This window comes from Empidonax traillii, unplaced genomic scaffold (genome assembly GCF_003031625.1).
Source record: "Empidonax traillii isolate 1590-97213 ecotype Southwest subspecies unplaced genomic scaffold, ASM303162v1 scaffold475:size860808, whole genome shotgun sequence".
Classification (NCBI taxonomy): domain Eukaryota; kingdom Metazoa; phylum Chordata; class Aves; order Passeriformes; family Tyrannidae; genus Empidonax; species Empidonax traillii.
The window spans coordinates 636,537-657,688 of record NW_020955668.1 but is presented as its reverse complement, the minus strand read 5'-3'; the positions used below and the strand labels follow the sequence as shown (position 1 = coordinate 657,688).

The 21,152-nt window shown below is 40.3% G+C and overlaps 1 protein-coding gene across 3 annotated transcripts in view; it reads left to right on the top strand.

Annotated features, from left to right (window-relative positions):
• Nucleotides 1-7,763, top strand: part of CHAT (choline O-acetyltransferase) — a 32,101-nt gene extending 24,338 nt beyond the window's left edge. For all 3 annotated transcript variants that reach the window (XM_027895935.1, XM_027895934.1, XM_027895936.1), the window contains exons 13-15: nt 1,444-1,506; nt 5,535-5,672; nt 7,393-7,763. In XM_027895935.1, coding sequence (XP_027751736.1) covers nt 1,444-1,506; nt 5,535-5,672; nt 7,393-7,662 — 471 coding nt within the window. In that variant the 3' untranslated portion in view covers nt 7,663-7,763. The remainder of the gene's footprint in view (nt 1-1,443; nt 1,507-5,534; nt 5,673-7,392) is intronic.
• Nucleotides 7,764-21,152: the final 13,389 nt, after the last annotated feature.

Here is a 21,152-nt window from a genome sequence, read left to right as displayed (position 1 = left end):
CACTGAGCTCAGTCTCAGCCCCCATATCTGTCCACTGCCTGCCCTGGCAGTAGCAAATAGGGAGAAAAATGGTTTCATTCCCCCTGGAAAACCTACCATCATAATGCAAACCAATACACTGATAGTTTCCCTGGCTTCTTGTCCACTGAGAGATAACAAAGGACATTCACACTGGTCTGGGATTGTTCTTTCAAAGAGGCATTTAGAAATCTTTGTTTTGATGTGAACATCTTTGTCTTTCAGTTCAAAACTATATATATAATTATCACAAAAACATTAGAAACAAAATTAATACAACCCTATTCCAAGGTGATTTCCTTAAGTCACATCGCTGCTGAACGTTAGGGGGTTATTTCTATTTTTTAGACAAAGAGCTCCATCACTTGCTTTAAGCAGCCTTGAACTCCCCAAAATATTTTTTTGTTAATAGCCATTAATTCAAATAACATTTAAAACCATTTTCCTTCTGATGCTAATGAAAAATATCTTCAAACCATAGCTTGAAGAGTCACCAAAGATTGATTGAGTCAGATTGATTCTTTAGCAGGAGAAATATCTCATGCATTTGACACTTGCTTTAAAAGCAGCAGCTACTGACACTAGAGAGATTGCTTGAATAGCTGTAAATTAATCAGATTTAAAGACTGCCTTTGGTAATTTAATCTGTATAAGGGAACTAAGTCCTAGATCTAGCCCTGTGAAAAAATATCAGACTGTATTTTGAAGGTCCCTGATGGTGACCTTGACTTGCTTCTAAAATGAATTCTTTGTTCAAAAGATCATTCATCGTCCATAGGAGCTGAAGGTCTCCTGTTTATCTGGAGACCCAGACATTTCTGGCTGTTTCAGGGTCTCCCATGGTTGCAGTGTGGGACTTGATGTACAGCAGGGCAGCACTTCTTAGGATGGTTCCCTTAATATAAAAGGCTGCCATTTGACAGGAGTCAAAATTTACTACCTTGTTATCTGAAGTGTGAGGCACCTGTGGAAGGTAGAGCAGCCTTGGAAAATTCTAGATGCCCTTTCACACATGGAAGTAATTTTTTGACTGGCTAGTAAAATATCAATAATGGCTTTCATTAATATCACTGTCATTGTCCAGATAAACCATTCTGGAGAAGATGCACTGGCTGTCTTTTTTGAAAACGCTGAATTACACTAGGCAAACATTTTCCCTATTTCAAATGGAGTGATTCAACTGGTAATAATCTACACCCCCAGAATCCATGGAAGGAATTCACAAAAGGAACTACAAACCACAACCAATAAACCTGTTCAGCTCTTGCACAACAAGGCAAGAGCTTTTCAGTTATAAGTACTTACACCTGAGGCAGGAGCAAAGGACATTTGAGAGTGCTTGTGGTTTGGCTGTTGGTTAGTTGATGGAAGATGCTATTTCTTTGAGAACTTAATAATATATTTTTTTTTTGATTACCTCAATAGGATTCTGAGAAGATGCAGAGATTTAAGGATGCAATTACAGCTCAGACTAATTACTCTATTCTGGTGAGTAAAACCTTCTACCTGTTGGAATAAGAACTACTTGGCTTTTTCAAGAAAAGTATGAAGACACAATCATGATTTTAGCACTAGAAAAATGTCGGCACCTCCAAATAGGAAAGTATCTGCCACGTCATCCTTATGAACATTTCCAATGGCCAAAATAGCCATATTCAACTACCCTCACCTTAAAAAATACTCCCTCAAAAGCAAGATAACAAAATATTCATTAGACATTAGTGGAAAGACCATGACTCTCTGGCATTAGCTCTCTTATCTAGCACTGTCATGGGACATGACACTCTGTATCCAACCTACTCCCAGCGAATGTGCATCTGTGACACATTTATGATTTATATCTGTGTCATTATTAGGAGTCCCAACCACAAACTGGGATTGCACAAACCTTGGAGTTGTACAAATTAACAATTCACAAATGGCCTCCATCTTAAAGAGCTTGCAATCCAAATTTCATAAAGGGATTTTTCTTTTTTTTTTTTATAAATACTGGTGAAACAAGTCTTTATTTTTTGTGCTCTGTGATCAGCACGAAATGTTGGCCATGAAGGTAGCCAAGCAAAGGGGCAGTGAGGTGCTCAATGGGGTATGAAAAGCAAAAAGCCTCATCAGAGATGGGAAGTATGCAAGGCTTAAAGCACCCAATTTAACTGCTATGTAACACGCAGGAAAAATAAAGTTCCAGCAGCAAAATTCAGATCCCCCAAATTTACAAGTGTTTAGACCCATAAGCTATATCATTGCAGATAATCTTGAGACAGTTGTAACACATCAGGAACAATTTTTGCCCTAAAACCGACCATCTATGCATTTTCTTATATTTCTCTTCACTAGAGGAGAGAGGTCCCTATCTGGGACTTGATTCTGAGATGGACTGGTATTCTGGAAAGTGTATTCTGGTATTCCAAAGTGCCATTTCTAATAACGGTCATTAGCAATGAGGGAATTATTATAGTAAGTCCTGTTTTAAAGACCCGAGTGCAGTGTATAATTAAAGAAAGAGATGTCCTCCAGTGAAGAAATCAGTTTAGTATCAAATACAACTCATTTTCTCTTGATTACAAATGAGACCATTCAGCCTGAGTAATGCGGTACATCCCACTGTGTCAAGACAAAGCACAGACTTATTCTATAAACAACTTAGTCATAGCACTCATGAAATTAATAAATGTTAATAACCAGCTATGATAAGTGAATTTTTTACCTATGATTTTACCTCAGACTATTGCCTAATAAGCCCACATTGTTGAGTACTGTTTAGATATTCATAATACTCAAGAAATCATTCACTTTCAGAGGTGGTTTCAAAGGTAAACTCAGAGCATTGGAGAAGCAAAGTGTTGCTTTCAGGCAGGATCTGTGCCTAAAACTGTGAAACAAAAGAAGCAGGGAAGAAAATCAATTCTGTGTTTCAAGACTTGTTCTGAGAACCCACGTCTTAGAAACTGATATTCCACGTAATCTGTACAGTGAAGGGAAGTCTTATCTCAGGGCAACTGTCTCACCTGAACCATCTCAGGGTAACCTCACAATGAGGACAACGTACTGTAGGTCTACTAGGTCATAACCAATGAAATTTCTGTATATGTCTTAAAAAACCAACCAACAACAACAACAAAAGAAAAATAAAGGAAAAAAAAAAATCTCCCCTCCAAGCTCCAAGTCATTTGAGATCCAGAAACTGTTATAAAATTCAGCCTCAGTGTAGATCATGGGAAAATATTAAATCTGCCATTGGAAAAATAATTTATTTTTAAATTCAAAAAGCTCTCCAGGTATTTCTACTCAACAAGCTTCCCCTTCTTTCTCAGAATAGCAGAATGTAATTGTTGTGCCTTTAAACTGTGGGTAAGACTTAGATGGTCTGACTAAATTGTGTGCAACAGACTGAAATGTAATAGCTCCTAGGAAAAACAAGAAAAAAAAAATCTACTTCATAAAACAAAAAGCAATTTACTGATTTTATTTCCCCTTGTTAAGGCTTACTAGTAGCATTGCTATCTTAAATGTGGAGCTCTAAAATTCAATTTAGCACAGTTTTTTCCTATGCGTTGACTCACAGTTTATTTCGTTAGCCTGTCTCGGCCTCTCTTCAGACATGACATTGATCTATGTTGCAAAAATGTCATTGCTAACAGCCTTATAAATCTTGTGTGATAGCAAAATATTTCCTTTGATTATCAAGTTGGTTTCCCTGTATGGGAAGAAGAACGTAAGCACAGCCCTGATGTATGCCACCTTTCTGCAAGCATCCTTGCTCTGTGTGGGCTGATGAACAAATAGCCCCCTTTCCAATGGGTGCTAGCCCTTCATAACCCAAATAAGATTCTGTGCACTCCCAAACCCCTGCTTCAGGCAGTTACCAGTGGTTAAAGATATTTTCCCTGTGAGAGGAAAAGCACACTTGTGTTTTTCTTTAATTTTCTTTTTTTTTTTAATCCTTAAGAGGAAAACCAAGCTTGTGCTCTTTTTTAAATCCTGCCTTTTCTCAGGCTACTTGTTTCCCTTGTTACAAGGATCCTGTGCCACGGGGATATCAGTTCTGCTCTCAGTGCAGTACAATGTCCCAGGTTCAGCATTCTCTTCCTATCTGTCTGGATCAGGGATGAGCTACAGCTCAGTCCACAAAATCAGTGCTTTCACCAGCAAGAACAAACCTAGACTGAAGGATTTTAGGTGCAGGTATTACCTGAGGCAATTCCTACCTGGTTGGAACAAATTTTGATTTGGTTTCCTAAAGAAACTAAACTCTGTAACTATCCTGTCTGCCAATCTCCCACTGCTCATTTTTGATCCCGTTAGCCATCTTCAATCACGTTTGCTAGCAAGGCAAAGATCCTAAAGTGAATAAATCCCTTAAGTCTACAGCTATTAGGGAGCTGGACAGAGCAGAGACACAAGCAGGGCAAGCTGCTGGCAGAAAGCCTCAGTGCAGGCTCAGCAGCAGTTCTTGCGACCCGGCCAGCCAGCCACCAGTGTGCCACTGTTGCCAACCCCCCACACGTGCTTCCTATCACCTTGCCTACGATCCTGAGACAGGAGAGGGAACTGGGGACATTCAAGAGCAGAATCAGGGGGCAAGCATGGCTGGTTCTGCATTGGGGATCATGGTGAGCAGAGACATGGGCGAGCAGGACAGCGAGTAGAGACTGCTGAGGGCCTCTTGCTTGTCAAGAACTTTATTCTCCTTTGTTAAACCCTGTTTAGTTTGACCCTAGACCCTTGGTACCCCAACTATGCTACCATCCAACTATGCTGTCCTACACTCACTGTTCCCAGTTGTCTCATTGGAGTGAAGGCCAAAGTAGTGAGATATTCCAGCTCTGCAATGGAGCCAACACAGGGAATGAGGGAAGAAATTGGATATTTTGGCAGTCAATTAAATTTCAGTGGCATTCTATATCCTCAACCCCAGTCTTCCCAAGCAGTGGGATATGCTAACAGATCTGTGAAGGATCACTGGCAAATCTGTCTGTTATTCTGTAAGCACTGTTAAATCTGTTGTGGACACCTACCAGATCTTTGAATCTAGATTCTGTGGAATGACACATGCTTTAACTGCCAGAGTGACATGCAAGTAGCAAGGCAATGAAAGATTAATGTATTCCAGTTTGGAGCTGTCTTGGAGCCTTCTATCTTAAAATATAACCCTAATGATGAGCAGAAAATTCCAAAACGTGCTGAGAAATTTCTGGTGTCCCCTATGCTCCCCTCAGCACCCTTGGAAGCCCAGCCCAGGACATTCAGCTCTGAGAGATGAGAAACACCCAGATAACATCATCATACAGTACATCCCAAGACCGTTGCCTTTCTAATTTTTACATCTTCAGAGCACCACATGAATTTCTAGTTACTGATCCTCTGCAAAGTACATACTCAGAGTAATATCTGAACATTACAGGCATTACATCACCCTAACCAAGTTCATCAACTCTGACCAGAAAACTAGGGAGTAACAGTCCAAAAAATGTCTCCAAACTCAGTTAAATGCTGTTGTCCTATCACACTGTACACAGGCTATTACAGGAATGGCAATAGACAATCACCTGCTAGGGCTCAGAGAGGTGGCACGGGAACACTTCAAGGAACTGCCAGAGATATTTACGGATGAGACATACTTGACAAGCAATCGATTCATCCTCTCAACCAGCCAGGTGAGTTCTCTCTCCTGTTCATTGGTCTTGCTAAGCAAAGGCTAATTCATTTGTGTTCTGCCAGACCTTGTGGCTCACCGTGAAAACAATGTAAAGAAGTAAAACAAACAAAAGTGGTACCATCAAGAAGCCTGCAAATTGCTCCACATTTTTAGTTCACTTCTAGTCCATCAGCACACTAAATCAGCAACATCAGCACAGTGAATACTGAATGAAGTTATCACTACATTTGCAACATTCCAGAGCCCTTCCTGGAAATTCTGGAAATGCACACAAACAAACTCAGTAAAATTCACTTGAGGGCTCAGAGTTTCCTCATTTTCCAAACTACGTGTGTTCCCATTCCCTTTCTTCTCCTCCTTCCCCAAGGTGACAGCTCCAGTGGGAAGTGACAGTACAGCCACAAGCCAATGAGCTGCCACTCTGAGAAACAAGAAGCCGAGAGCCATGAGGATATTTTACTCTTAAAAGTAGCTGTGTTGAAATCTTTGAGAGCCTTCAGTTATTCACTGTAAGACTGCAACCCAGGCAGACGTGCAACTTAGATTTACAGACATTTCAGACACGTACAGATATTTACGGATTTACAGCTATTCGCACATTCAAAGATACTCTAAGAGTCAACACTTCCTACATTTAATGTTCTGAATAAGGAAGAATCCTTATGGCATACAGCCTAAAAATTAAATGTTTCATTGCATGTAGTAGCAGTCCTAATGAAAGAAGGAATCTATGTATGAATTCATTAACTGAAACACTAACCCAACTGCACAGATTGGAACTCTGCAACAAAAGAGAGTTATAAAATCATGCTACAGCATAAAACCTTAATAAGTAATTTGATCTTGTCATAATGTTTGCAGGCTTTCAGACATGAGTGAATGTGACCAACACACTACTACATAAATTCTCCAAGAAACTATCCATGAGCAAAGAGTGCTTCTGAATAGCTTTATGGCCTTCGGCTGTTGCACAGCAAATTTATCTGACAATTCTATGGCTCTATTAGCAGGACTGATGGCTTGTTCTACACCATTAAAAAGCCAAATGTCGTTTGTGAAGGCCCATGTACACAAAGTCTGAAACATATAGATTTCTAACACATCTTTTATTTTCTGCAGTAGAAAGTGTTTCACTGCCTTATTATGCCATGATTAAACTGGGGTGTAATAGAAATATAGCACCAAGATGCATTAAAATGTTTTTATACATGATCCCAATTATAAACTATTATTAGAAATGGACAGTACTAATTTCTATAATTTAATGCAGTGCTCACATTACAAGTTTAACATAACCTTAGGATAACCTTAAGAAATTAAAAACCTCAGAGAAGTTTTATGTACCATAATTTTGTGTATGAGAATTACACAAAATTCCTATCTATCTGTAACAAAGCTTATAATAGCTTTTCAATATCTATATAAATTGACCAAAGAAATGCATTCTAGCTACTTCAAATGACAGCAGTTTTTAAATGATACCAAACAAACAGAGCAACCAAATTCTATACTGAGATCAGCTTTTACCTGCCAAGGTAAATGAGTTCCGGGTCTGGACTTCTGAAGCCAGTGATACTCCATAAGGGGGGGATTCACCACATTACCAGCATTTGTAGCATTTGTTTAGCATTTGTTTATCTTTTTCCTCATTCCTAACCAGCTGATTTCAGGTCCCCTGATTAATCAGAGATCACTCCTTCCCTTCTCCCCACAACCAGGTTCCAACTACTATGGAAATGTTCTGCTGCTACGGGCCTGTGGTGCCCAATGGATATGGGGCATGTTATAACCCTCAGCCAGAGCATATATTATTCTGCATCTCAAGCTTTAAAGAATGTAAAGAAACCTCCTCAGCTGTGTTTGCAAAAGCTGTGGAAGAAAGTCTCCTAGCAATGAGAGATCTGTGCAATAAATGCAATTCTGCTACGGCAAAGCCACTTGCTAAACAAGATGCAGCCACACAGCTGCAGAGTGCCAGCAAACACTAAGAAGGATGTGAGAATTATTCTCCTGATCCACCTTGTGAAGAAACATGACATAGTTGTTCAAAGGCAAGATCATAATAGTAATAGAACAGTGTGCAACCAAAGTGTCATTTGTTTCTCATTGTTGCCAATATTTACAACTCTGTGTACTAAATCCACCATTTCTCGCTTAAGGGACAGCAAAAAAGTTTGGTCTCCCTGGCTGAAATGAAGGAGGAAGTAATACAAGTATGTGTTGTACTACATTTCTAACCATAATTAACTTGTGCCATATTATTACCTAAAAAATTGAGTACTTTTGTATGTGACATGAATTAAATACTAAGGCACACCAATTAATTAACATCCCTTGCAAGTAGTTCTAAAATATTCACATCTATTCCTGCAAGATTTGCATGTAGAGAGAGAAAAAAGAAAAGACATTTCCTCTACTGGGAATTTTGAGAGTAACACTGTAAATAATAGGCTGAAACCATTATATCTTGAATATTTGCATGAAGAGTATTTAATACCACCAGTCTATTTACTATATAAGAAAAACTGATAACTTTTAAGAGTGGCCACTGTGCATTTCCACAGAGATTAAAAAGACAATACTAGCGTTTACATGTTACCCCAGTTCAAAAATGCTGCAGAAATAATTTTGCCTTTATTCTGGTTTGCACTGGCCTCAAGCACAGTCCTGTTCTGAAAGTAGCATATTGGAGACATGATCCATCACAGAGAACTGGGAGAATTGTGTCCATAATGAATTGACTTAATTATTTCTTTCTATCAGTGAGCAAAATCCAGTCTGACAGAGCAGCAAAGCATAAAGCATAAGCACCACTCAATCCCACTTAAGACCTTTTCTGTTTGCATGGGAATGAATTCAGTCACTGTGACTAGGAGGAGAGTATATGCAAACACACAAAATCAAAGAGCAATAACAAGAATGAAGAGGCAAATTTGCAATATAAGGAAGTCTTCAAGCTGGAGCTACGAATACCAGTTTAAGAGTACTGGTACTCATATCATCTTTGCATCATCCCATGTGAAGGGATTTAGATTTTATATTTTTAATAGCATAACTAGCATATCATATCCTGCAATATACAGTAAATTCAATCAGGAAAATAATAGAGTATCTAGTAATCCCCATATTATGTGAGTGTTATCCTGAGGGTTTTCTCATTATGTCTTTCATTCCCTACAAATCCTTCCAAGGACTGATATTTTCAGTTACTCTCTCTCAAGCCAAAATATGTTGCCTTACTTAGAAGTGTTCAGTCATCGTTGGTAGAATACAACTTACTCAATGACTAAAGACACTTACCCACTCACTCCAGCGCAGATCCCTTGCTACACAAGCTGGAACACACTCTGAGGCCTGGCCAGGGATTGCTTACTTGCCCATGGAGTGGTGGAGATGCTTCTTCTTTGGTAGACTGAACAATCCCATGCTTAAGCACTCTCAAGCCTAAAAGCAGAAGACATTTATTACAATAAACTAGAGATGCAGATATATTTCTGTTTAAGAACTCTAGATACAGAATCAGTACATTCTGTATGTCTGTGCCTATTTTACCACCTCTTCGGAGTTGCATGCATGCAATTAAGCAGTCTGCTGGATAAAGGATTTCCATAACCCCATAAGTAAAGCACAGTGGGCCTGATAATCAGTTGGAGAAAAGTCAGCTATGTTGGAGTAAATCAGCTATGATGACTTACAGACATTAAGAGCTGGGGTCATTTTTTTAAAGTTAATATGTTTCACTTAAAAGATATGTATGTTTCATTACTTTATAAGCTTTGGTTCAAATCAAAGATAAAATCTATTTTTAGATTATATAAATAATATTATGGCATAAAATCTGCCCCACAATTATCATAGAATGGTTTAGGTTGGAAGGGACCTTAAAGATCATCTCTTTCTCACTTCCCTGCCATGGACAAGGACACCTTCACTAGAGCAGGTTGCCTGGAGCCCCATCCAGCCTGACCTTGAACACTTCCAGGGATGGGGCATCCATAACTTCTCTGAGCACCCTTTTTCAGGGCCTCACCACCTTCACGTTAAAGAGTGTCTTCCTAACATCTAATCTAATCTAAAAGTTCGGATGTGAAAATAAATAAATGAAAATCAAGAAAACTGCTAGTCAAACCAAATGTTCACTTAAAGCATACACTGTTCAAAATATAACTTTAAATTGTTCCTATACTGTAATTATGAAAATTTCCTCACAACATTCCCAGTAATCTTTCTTTGTCTCATTTCATTGGAAAGGCATTCTGCATTATTAACATAAATGCAGCACTACATTTTTTCATAGAATTTTATGCTTAAAATTATAATATTTGAAGTGTATAACAATACTGTAAATAGTTATTTGATAATTTATTAATTTTCTTCTAATTAAATATACAATTTTATTTTGTATTCCTACTTACATAGGCCCTGATAGTTATTTGCAAGTATTACCTGTTTCTTATTTCAGTTTTCTGTTTAGAATTATAACAGTAGCTTAGACACTGTACTCAACACAGTCACTGTGAGAATTCAGACTGCAACTACACCCACACCTGAAACCTTATACCAGTTTATCCTTAAGAGCCCCTTACTTGTTTACAGCTGCCATAACAGGTGTTTTGGATTCTCCAACTCTGCAATATACTGGTGGTGGAAGATACTGACACCATATTTTTACTTGAGGACCAGTGACCACCCACCCTTCCTGTTTATTTAGCTAACCATCCCAGACTTGCATCTTAGTGATCTGGTTTTAGTATTCAGCCTGAGTACCTGAAAGGAGCAGCTCTGATGAACTGAGTCCCTCCAGAGGAAGCCACCTGTGCACGTGCTTTACCTTAGCCACTACCCCTGCTAAAAGCACTACCTGCAAACTACCTGACTCTGTGCAAGGACCTTCAGACTCAGTTCAGGTCTGTTTAAATTGGAGAGTCCTGGTTAAATTACGGATGGATAGAATTCACAGGGCATCACAAACTTCTCTGTTTGACAGCAGAAGCTTCCTAAGGGACTGTGCTGCTTCTCAGTTAACAGAATCCCCTACACCTGTGTGGGATGATCTCATACTGCAGCTGCATCTGTTAAGGATTTCAGGAAATAGGTAGTTTTTTTGAGTCCTTATTTAAAATTATTTGTATTATATAAATGAAGTTCCTTTCTGAAGTTTAAAAATACACACTTCTATGCACTTACAGAAATCAAACATGAAGCTTTTAAAACGTTCCTAACCAGAAAACTGTGGAATAGATTGTTCGGCATAAAAAGAGAGAAAATTTTGATTGACAAACCAAGTGTAATTACGTTAATGTAACAAGTGGCAATGATTTAATGAGCCTCTTGGTGGGACCCGGGACACACAGCCCCCCTGCAAGAGAACTTGGAGAAGGTAATTGTTTTGCTCTCTCCGTGGGCGTACACCACCGTTCACGCAGTGCTGGGATGAAGGAAATTAAAAGCCAATTTTTTCGTGAAATTTTGTATTCACAGCGAGCAAAAGTAAAAGACGTTTGAGTTCAAAACAGGGGTGTTTCAAGGGTGTAAAAGCCCGACCTCGCTCCTTTGACAGGAGTGCTGCCAGAACCCCTTGTGCCACGGGTAGTTTGGCAGGACATGGCTGCGACAACACAGCGTTATGAGTTGCAGATGACATAGAAATATTTTAGGGATACTTTTATTTTTATAAAAAAGTATAGATTTATGACAAATGTAAATGTGTGTTTATAGCACTTGTTGTTCCTGTTGTGTCTCTATCGAAATCTATTTATCTGTCTCTATCGATATATACGCGCTGAAGTGTACGCCGGTAACGCGAGTTCAGCTCGTTCACAGGCGCAGCTCCGCACCGCAAATAAAAGCTGCCAGAGGAATAGCCTTTGTCGCCTTTTTCTGCCGGGCAGCCCCGAAGCCCCCGAGTTCCCTTGGCCCCGACACAGGGACCCTCAGGGGCGGGGGAGCCCCCGAGCCGGGACCGCACCGTCGGGCGCTCCCTCCTGTCCTGGCACCAGCCACCTGGTTCCCTGTAGCCGTGCCGTAGGGAAGGCTCTCGCATCCCACGGCTAGCAGGCTGCGAAGGGGGCTCTGGCAATCGTGTCAGAGCGAGAGGGGGAAAGAGCTGCTCCTCAAACGCGCCTCGGAAAGCACAAACACCTCCATCTTTTGTGTTTGCTTAAATAAGCTCGCATTACACTGTGTATATATTTTTCTTTTCCAGTTGCACAGACTCATTAAAATCGCGGTCTGAAATAAACTCATAAACCAAAGACGGGAACGTTTAACCCCAAATTTAGCCATAAAGCAAAGTACTCGAGAGTAAGAAGCAACATTTGTTGCTTACAACTCAGCTATTATTTCCAGCAACCAACACCGCGCAGGCAGCAGGTGCCCCCGGGGTCGGAGCAGCTGTGCCACGTTTTGGAGCTGCCGCATCCGCAGGTGAGCTACGCCATCGGAGCGGGACCGAGCCGGCTGTGCGGCTCCCGGCACCGCTGCAGGGTGTGGAGCGGCTCCCCGGCAGCTCCAGCAGAAGAGCAGCGCCTCGGGGCATCGCTGAGTTAGCGAGCGCCGCAGAACTTCACTCTCCGTACCTCAGGTTGCCGTGATGCATCACCCACAGAGGAGAGTTGTAGCAATGCTTTTCTAATTCACCTCATTAAGTACTGGTGTGGTCTATTTCCCATTTATGAGGGAATGAGCAACGCTTTTCCTCTGTTGCTTTCCAGTCGTAAGAGCGCACATAATAAAAATTTCTGCCTACCAAAACTAATCTAAGGTTACAAGACAAGTCGAATTGCATGTGTGTGATCTCAAGTATTCAAATAAGTAAAATTATATGATTAAAAAAGGCTTTAGATCACATAGAGGCACCAAAAAACAATATGTATTTAGTCAGTATCAGATAAATCACTATTTGCTTGACACTGGAAACTTGAGAGCACGAGTTAATACAATTTATGGGCTACTGGCAACTCACTCCAGTTGTCTCACTGGGGTTGGTAGATCATTGCAATGTACCTGACATGGACTGAGAGAGACCAGGCCCTAACCTAGGGAAACTGATAGGGTGGGCTTTTTAATTTAGAGCCCAGAGTATAGAGATGTCATCTCTCTCGTCCATTTTATAAGTGTAAATTAATTGTTAGAGATTGCCATTAAAGCTTCCTAGAAAGCAGCAAGAGCTGTCTGATGAGGATGGCAAAGCAGCAGCAGAAGATGAAAGCATGCTGCTTAATGAAACAGACTGTTTCCTCAGCCACTTTCCCTACTTTTTCAGTAAGCTGAATTAAAATACTGCAAACAGCTGTGGCAGGTGAAGCAGTTAGGTTAAATGTCTGAGGAACACTGACCCCATACAGCTACAGTGGAACCAGGATACAGAATGCAGTGCTCCACTTGCCGAAACAACTGATGTGGGATGGTCAGCACAGCCCTAACACAGAGCTGATAGAAACCTGGAAAGGTGAGACCCTGAGTGATCAAACATACAAGAATATGCTTCTGCCTTGTAAAACAAGTCAATAGAAAGGAACGAATTAAAACAAATTTAAATCTATGGGGGCCCAGTATGTTGCCTTCCTGTGTTGCTGGAACTGCATTATCAGCCAGTTCTCTTATTTCACCAGTTCTGATTAATTTTCAACATTATACAATGTACCCTAATGAAACTAAATAGCACCTAATTAATTAAAAAAAAATATGTGGGTCAGGAGATGGTTTTGTCTGTTCTGGTTTGACTCTCAGCTTCACAAAAACCTCAAGTCTTTAAGGTCCTGAGGAATTACTCTTTCAGTAGAGGCAAAATGAATTATGCGTCAATGAACAATTGGGTTATCAAGGTTGTTCACTTCATGTTCCAGCTGTTCTATAATACCATCTTAATGCTTATTGGAGATTTCTTTGAATTTAGTCTCATTCCATGGTACTTACAAATAAATACACTGTGTTTCTTACAGCTGCTGTGCCAGTTAATGGCAAACACAAGTACAAAATTAATTTCTTGCCTTTTACCATTAGAACTAGAAATGACAGAGGGTGGAGGCTTTGTTCAAAGGAGATCCATTAATGCAATAATAGTGAAGCCAGAGATTAAAGCTGACAGGCTTTGTGGGGAGTTTTGTACAGCACTTAACTACAGTTTTTGCTCCTTGCCCTCATAAGTGCTAAAACTTAGACACACTCAGGGTTCACAAGAAACCAAGCAAATACAGTACTGGCGACTACTTTTTTGTGCTTTTCCAACTGTCCTGCAGGAAGATGGACATCAGTTTATTCTGGAAGATACCAGACTGGAACACTGTAGAGCTGGTGGTAGGTGAGATCGTATTTCATTGCAGCATCAATTACCTGGATTTTGATAACTCCTGAGTTTTATTTATCACAGTCTGTCCAAAAGGACTTACATTTTGAAATGAGTTCTTCCTAAGGCATAAACAGTCCAGGTTCCATCAACATTAACACTTTTAAGCTCTGCACTGCTTTATATTTGAGGCAGCTTGAAGGGCACAGTCAGTAACAGGGGATGGCTTGGGAGTTAGGGCCATGCTTGGGAGAGCACCACTCAGGGCCATCCTGAATGCACCAGCACACAACCACAAGAAAAACTGCTGGGTTTTGGTCCACAGAGGTATTACAGCTTCCTTCTGCTTTCAAAATAGTGATTTTTTTTTTTTCCTTGAGCCCTAAATTTCTTTGTGTGAGTGTTTGGTTGGTTGGTGGAGTTTTTTTTTTTTCCCCATCTTCCCCTCCTCCTCCCCAGCAAAACATAGCTAATAGCATTTCACTGCCTCACAAGGAGTAATTTGTTATCATTTTTTTTTGTGGCAGGCAAGACAAGGAGTTCCAGGCTTAAGTCTTTTCATCTCCTGGGCAAATGTCTTGCAGAAAATGGCTGAAAGCCACTGCTTCTCCACTCCCCGCTTTTCAACAGCTTCTCTAGGGCTGGGGACAGGAGCTGGGAAGCAAGAGCAGCAAAGTGACCAAGGACAGTAGCTTTTCTAGCACCATAGCCCTGTTGGTTTCACCTTCGTGAAAAGGAAGGCAAACAGGCCAGGAACTGAGAGGTTCCACTTGGAAATTTCTTCCACCAAAAGACTGTTTTGTTGTTGTTCCAATCCTAGACAGTGAAGCACTGGCTAGCAGGCCTTGCTGCTGCATCCACTTTTTGCTCTGTTTCAAATCCAGATCAAAGGTGAATCCCTCAGATAACACAGCTAACCAAGGTAGAGCCTGGCTGGTCTCAAGTGCTGTGAGGGAGAACACAAAGGAATATAGATGCTGGGATAAGAAGTAGAAATGTAAAAGGCAAAAAATTCACTTGAACACGTTGTGTAAGTTGTGGTTTTCTCCTTTTGGAGGCGATGGCAGGTTGGATTCACTTTGTGAAGAAGCCAGAAAAGTAGTGTTAAATGCTTAACCATTTACAGGGACACATTCCCTTCTGTCTTGGGTTTCTGTCAGGCAATTCACTTGCATCACAAAGATATTACCAGTTGTCAGGAGACAATTGGTTCTTTACACTTCTAGGTCTCTTAATGAAGCACTAGATAATCTTGTTACACCCATGTGTCAATCAGATAAGAATATACCACCTTTTCCAGAACCAGTTGTATGTTACTGCCCTGAATGTTACAAATTCATGTAGAACTAACTTGTATGTAGGTTTTATATTTGATTTTAATTAAAAGGAGACTGAAACCCCTGGATATCTTTTATTCTTCCAACTTTTATAAAGTTTCCTATGACAAAGATAACTTCAAAGTCACTCATAGCTTATGATACTTATTTATACAGATGTGCCAGTTCCACTCTTGGTCACAAATACCTCAGAGAACACTTGTGAATCATTGGACAGCCCAAAAGTAGAGAGAAAGAAGTTGGCATAGCCATAAGGACAGGATTAAAGCTAATTATTACCACACATATTACCACAACTAATTTTACATGTACCTCAAAAGTAATTCTGTCTTTTCTTCTCTTTTCCCTGCAATAACTAGGGTATGAATCTTTTTTATTGCTCCTCATTTGCCAACATACACTCTCAACCTCAATGTTATTTTAAAAACACTTTACACTCAGGTAAATTCAGCAGTTTGCAAGTAATCATATGTCAGAATGCTGGTACCCTGAGCAATATTCAGTTGGGCAGTTTGGCCTGTAATTAGTTATGAAAGAAGGAAGTGATTGGTCTTTGCATCCTAACAGAGTAGTGTGAGCCAAGAAACACAGGACTTCCTGGGGCCTAGGAGCACCAGGCAGAAAAGCTGCAGCTTCTAGTGAGGCTGCAGGAGAGATGGGCTGCCCAGCATGAAACCAAAGACAGCGAAATCCTTTCACTCGGTATCTCCTACCAGCTGTATCTGCAGGGAGATAGCAAACCACACTTACAGTAACACTGATCTGACACAAAAGTGCTGTCAAAATAACACTATCTATATGTCCAGATACATCCACTTCCCTAGAGATGACAGAGGCCTTAAACCAATATTCTTCAGTAAGAAAAAAAAAATACTCAAAGTTGAGCGAAGCAGAAATTGTATTGTCGCTTTCAAAGACTGAAACATCTTTGCTTTCTGCAACTCTGATATAACCAGATTAGAAAGCTGGAACATTCAGACTGAACCAGATTGAGAAGAGCAATACAATCAAGCTTGGCACAGACAACAGCAGCACTTTCTACAGCAGGACAGCAGGGAGTTTGTTCACACCTCGCTGTCACCCTGAGCCTCCCTGTAACTACCGAGCAGGTTATCCCGGCCATAATCCAGCTCCAGCCTCCAGCTCCAGCCTCCAGCTCCAGTGCAGCCCTTGGCACAGGGACGGGTTTGACAAACCTACCGACTGCATTTTTCAGGGGGACAGCAACTGATGGCTTTCTGCTCTTCAAGTACATTGTTTATTTGCCTCTTAGGTAAATGCAGATTAATTAGACTAAGCTTAAATATCAGTTAGTTTTGGGCAGAATTTACTCCCAAAAATAGAAGACTAAAATACCCAGACCCCTTGAGTGTGGAATGCTGTGAACATCAGTGGGAGTGCTCCAGGCAGATGAACTCACTAGTGTAATTTGTTTTGGGTTTTACTTTTCTTTTCAAAGAAAAAAGAAAGTTTTAATTTTGCTGAGTTCAGTGCGCTCTGTAACATCACTCTGAGGACGTTTCTGACATACCTTCAAGTTAGAATAACAGCAGTTTTGTAGGGAGATATTAAGCCTTGATAGATCAACATATTTAGCTGGAGTAAACACAAACAAGCTGTGAGGAACACACAGCTGCAGGTTTGAGACAGCAAGCTTTCAAGACAAGCATGGGTTGAGGACAATTGCTCTGACTTTGCTTTGGAGTAATACTCTGACCAAATTGTGACACTGAGATATCTTCCAATGAGATGAAAAATTAGCTGCACCTAAAAGAGACCTCATAGCTCCACATAAAGGAGGCCCTTTTGCTGTGTTTTTGTTACAGAAGCTAAAAATACAAATTTGCAGTAGTCCTTTCAGTTTGGTGCCTGTCCCCCAGGCGCTACCTGTGACTAGTTGCCATGGCACTAGCAGGCAGCTGGATGTTGGAAGGCACTCTAGTAGCCACTTGGACAAAGGCATGTAATTTTTTTTTTATGGTGAAATAACCAATTTTTTCCTCAAAGTCTCCCTCATTTTTAAGGGAGTTATCTACCCCATATACAATCATAGCCATTTGAAAACTGAACTTAGCCTGCAAGTCTTGTCCACGGTGACTTTCATCCAGACCGTTGTGATAAAGTCCAGTCAGGAGGAAGAAAACAGCCACAGCAAATTATTCCAGTAGTAACACCAACTAAATTGCTGTGCAGCTTTTACGGTCTGACTAATTGTCTCATTAAGGCACATTTCTGATCAGTGAAATGGATCTCAAGTATTATTAATCACTGAAAAAATCCGTACCACTAAGAGCCTCTCTCCCTCCTATCCTTGGCACTATTTGCAGTGGAAAACGCTCAGAGGCTCCTGTTGATTGGAGCCCTGCTGCTGCACAGTTGGCAGTCAAATGGTACTAATGGCACAATAACCCAATATAACTAAAATAGTTTGCCTTTTAGAGTAACAATCTCTCATAATGTGATTAAGCTCTGTCAAGTGCGTTTCTTTGCGTTTTGCAAACGGCTGAAAAGATGACAGTTTTTCCAGTAATTTCTTCAAAAGTGGAGGGAAAATTAAAAAAAAAAATAAATTAGGTATCAAGAAACAAATTAAAAATGGTTGATGTATTAAAAAAAAAAAAAAAAAAGAGTGGACACAACTGCAGTAACTCTGAGCTGCACAGCAGCATGGTTGTGTGGCACCCAGTCCACTCCCCCTCGCAGAACACACCTCCAAGGACTGGGTTTGTCACAGTTGCAGACAATTTGGTAAACACTTAGTTTAGGATCTTTCTTGCCCTGGGCCACCTCTATAACTGACAGAGAGAGGCACCTCCACAGAGCAATGCAGATCTCCACAAAGCACAGACTGTAGGACCTCTGGTTTAGATATGGACCAGAGGACCTCCTTAGATATGACGCTTCTTCCTCATACAAGCAGCACATCTGAAAAGGAGCAACACACTACTGAGGTGCTCTTTTCATTCTCAGCAAACAGGAGGACTTTGCTCTTGGCCATCACTCCCAGTGGTTGCCACAAGCCACACACTGCAACAAGGGGCACTTCCCCTTACACGGGGTAAACATGTAGGTGCTTATCTCGTGCGTTATCATGTTAAGGACAGCGGGCACTTTATTTTCAAGTAGCTCGTTTTCAGAAGCCTAACACAGAAGTGGCACAGCTATTGCTGGGAGAGATGTGTGCTACTAGGAGCTCTTCTGTGGAGGTGGAAGTGGTGCATGGAAGGGAAATTACAATGGTATTCCTCAGTATTGGCTCATTCAAGAGAGAGACAAGATGCATCACTAATTTAAAGTTAATTTGAAATGTTTACTTGCTACAACTTTCAGTTTTGATCAGTTTCCTAAGACAGTTTTAAGAAAAGACACCCACACACAGGCACTTTTCAGACACATAAATATTTGCTCACTTGTATTTGTATACGTAAATGTACCCAGGAAGGCATCCACTGAGATCACATGAAGTATAGTCAGAAATATTACAAAACAGTGGCCTTTGTCATAGGCTTTGGAATTAATTCTGGGGAACAGAATATGCTACAGAGATCTCTTTCCCTTTGGGCTTTGTTTCAGACACAGGTACCACAAAGTTAGACTTCTGCATAAATCTGTTGAGCTCATGAGCTGGCCACTATTGTGCTCACTATGAAAACAGTGATTTTACTGATGAGTTTAATGAGGGGCCTGAGGGCTGTGATAAAGGCCTAAGAAAAAAAGGGATGAAAAAAAAATTATCACACTTCATGTAGCACGTCCCTAATTTTTTAACTCACATAAATATCAGAACAGTGATGCGGAAAAGAAGGAAAAATATTAGATTTTTTTTTTCCTGACAATCCCTCCAGAAGCTATTTATGTACAGTCATAAACTGGCATGCACTCTCAGATATATTTTCCTGAAGCCTGTGGAGTTTCGTCTAAGCAAAATCTTCAGAATATGTGTGTGTACATAAATTAAAGACTGTCTGGTTTATAATGAGAAGGGTGTATTGTGGTATAAATATTGCAGAGCACATTAAATAAACATGGTCACATATGACCAGGTATCTACTAAATAAGCACATCACAGGAGAAGTTAATTATCTAAGAGTGTAACTCGGAACCGTTTAGAATCACTGGAGATTAAGCTGCTTTATTTCTGTTTATCTTTCCTTCCGAATAGGCAGTAGGTCGTTGCAATGAAGAGTCCCTCAGCAACACAAAGCTTCAGCTCTTCATCAACTCTAAGACAACAGTTTTGTCAACACCAGCCTGAAGCCATGATAAACCAAACATTTTCCTCAATGTAATTTTGTGCCAAATATGCTGGCACAAGACAGTACATAGGATGTAAAAGTGCTAAATATTTACAGTTCTTTTGATATCTTACGCTGTTCAGGGGAAGGAGGAGAACTTATATGGTAAGTATGTATCTCTCATATATTGCAGCCTAAAAAAGTATACTTGGACTTCCTGAAACGTGGTAGTGTCAGACATTAATATTCCAGGAGTAAGATGTAACTTCACTATATTAATAAGATTTTTCTAGACTTGACAAGTTACTGTGTTTCAGTCGACATGCAAAAACATTAATTGTGATAGAATGTGATTTTGGTTGGGCAAGGAAACTCATGAAGAAAACTTGCCACTCTTCATTCTATACAATATAATCAACATTGCAAACACTGATTAATTAAGGATAGGCTTGTGCAAACTGCTATAGCACAAAGAACAACTAATGAAGGATTTAATCACATAAAATTTTTGAAAGCAAGATGAAGCCAAACCCCTTAAATTACTTAAGTACTGCTTAAACACCGTAATTAACATATAGTAATAAATATTTCATCTTTAACAAGCCTATTGGGAGCAGTTTGTTAAACATTTATTTCTAGTCACGGGAAATTATGTACGGTCATTTTGTCATGTTCTATATTAGAAAATATTATTTTACCCTCTTTATTTTACCCCCAGCAGTGGATACACTCATTTGGGGAAATACAATCTTTCCTCTAATGCGAATGAAATATACTCTTCCTTCATATGTCCTTTGCTTTTTACTAATGAAGTTTACCCTTGCAAAGTCCTGACCAGCACACAGCGACTGCTCACATTTACTTGACGGCCTCTCCTGTGGGACTGACTGACTACAGATATGGGAGTTTTATTGGAAACGCCAGCAAGACTATCCAAGGCATCACTGCAGAATTACCCTCACAAACCGGGCAAGGTCATTTTGGGACACACTAGAGAGAAGAACGAAGGTGTTCTTTACAGCACAGCACAAACCCCAGACAAAGGGTGCCAGGGGTGTGTTTTCAGGCATCTTCTAAAACTGATCTGCACCTTTTCCTTTAGCCCAGGTAGCATCACAGGTGCACAGGGAAATCTAGGAGAGCACTAAACATCACTGCCCTTCAACCAAGTCTGTGTGCCGACAGCTGCTACTGCACTGAGAGCCAAATCAAAGGCAGTTACTTAAACCAGTACTAAAACAAGCCCACTATAGAGATAATGTCTTATACTCACCCAAGGAAAACAAGCTAACGCCAAACCAAGCTCTCACACAGACCTTCTCTTGTGTGAGTGCACCCTCTTCTGAAGGGGAGGAGAATTTAAGGCTGGCTGGGTAGAACATGGGCAGAAAGTCTGTCTGTGCTCCTTTATAAGGGTATCAGTGAATTTATGGGCTACTGAACAGGAAGTAAAGATTTCTGCAACAGAAATGATATTTCAGTGTTTCATGCTGCATCTTTAGTGATGACTACAACTGTTTTCCCCCTAAACAAATTAGATCTCCATTTGCCATTAATGACTCCATCACTTAAATATCACAAAGGAACTGCCTGGTGCGCTTATTAATAATTGAAAACTT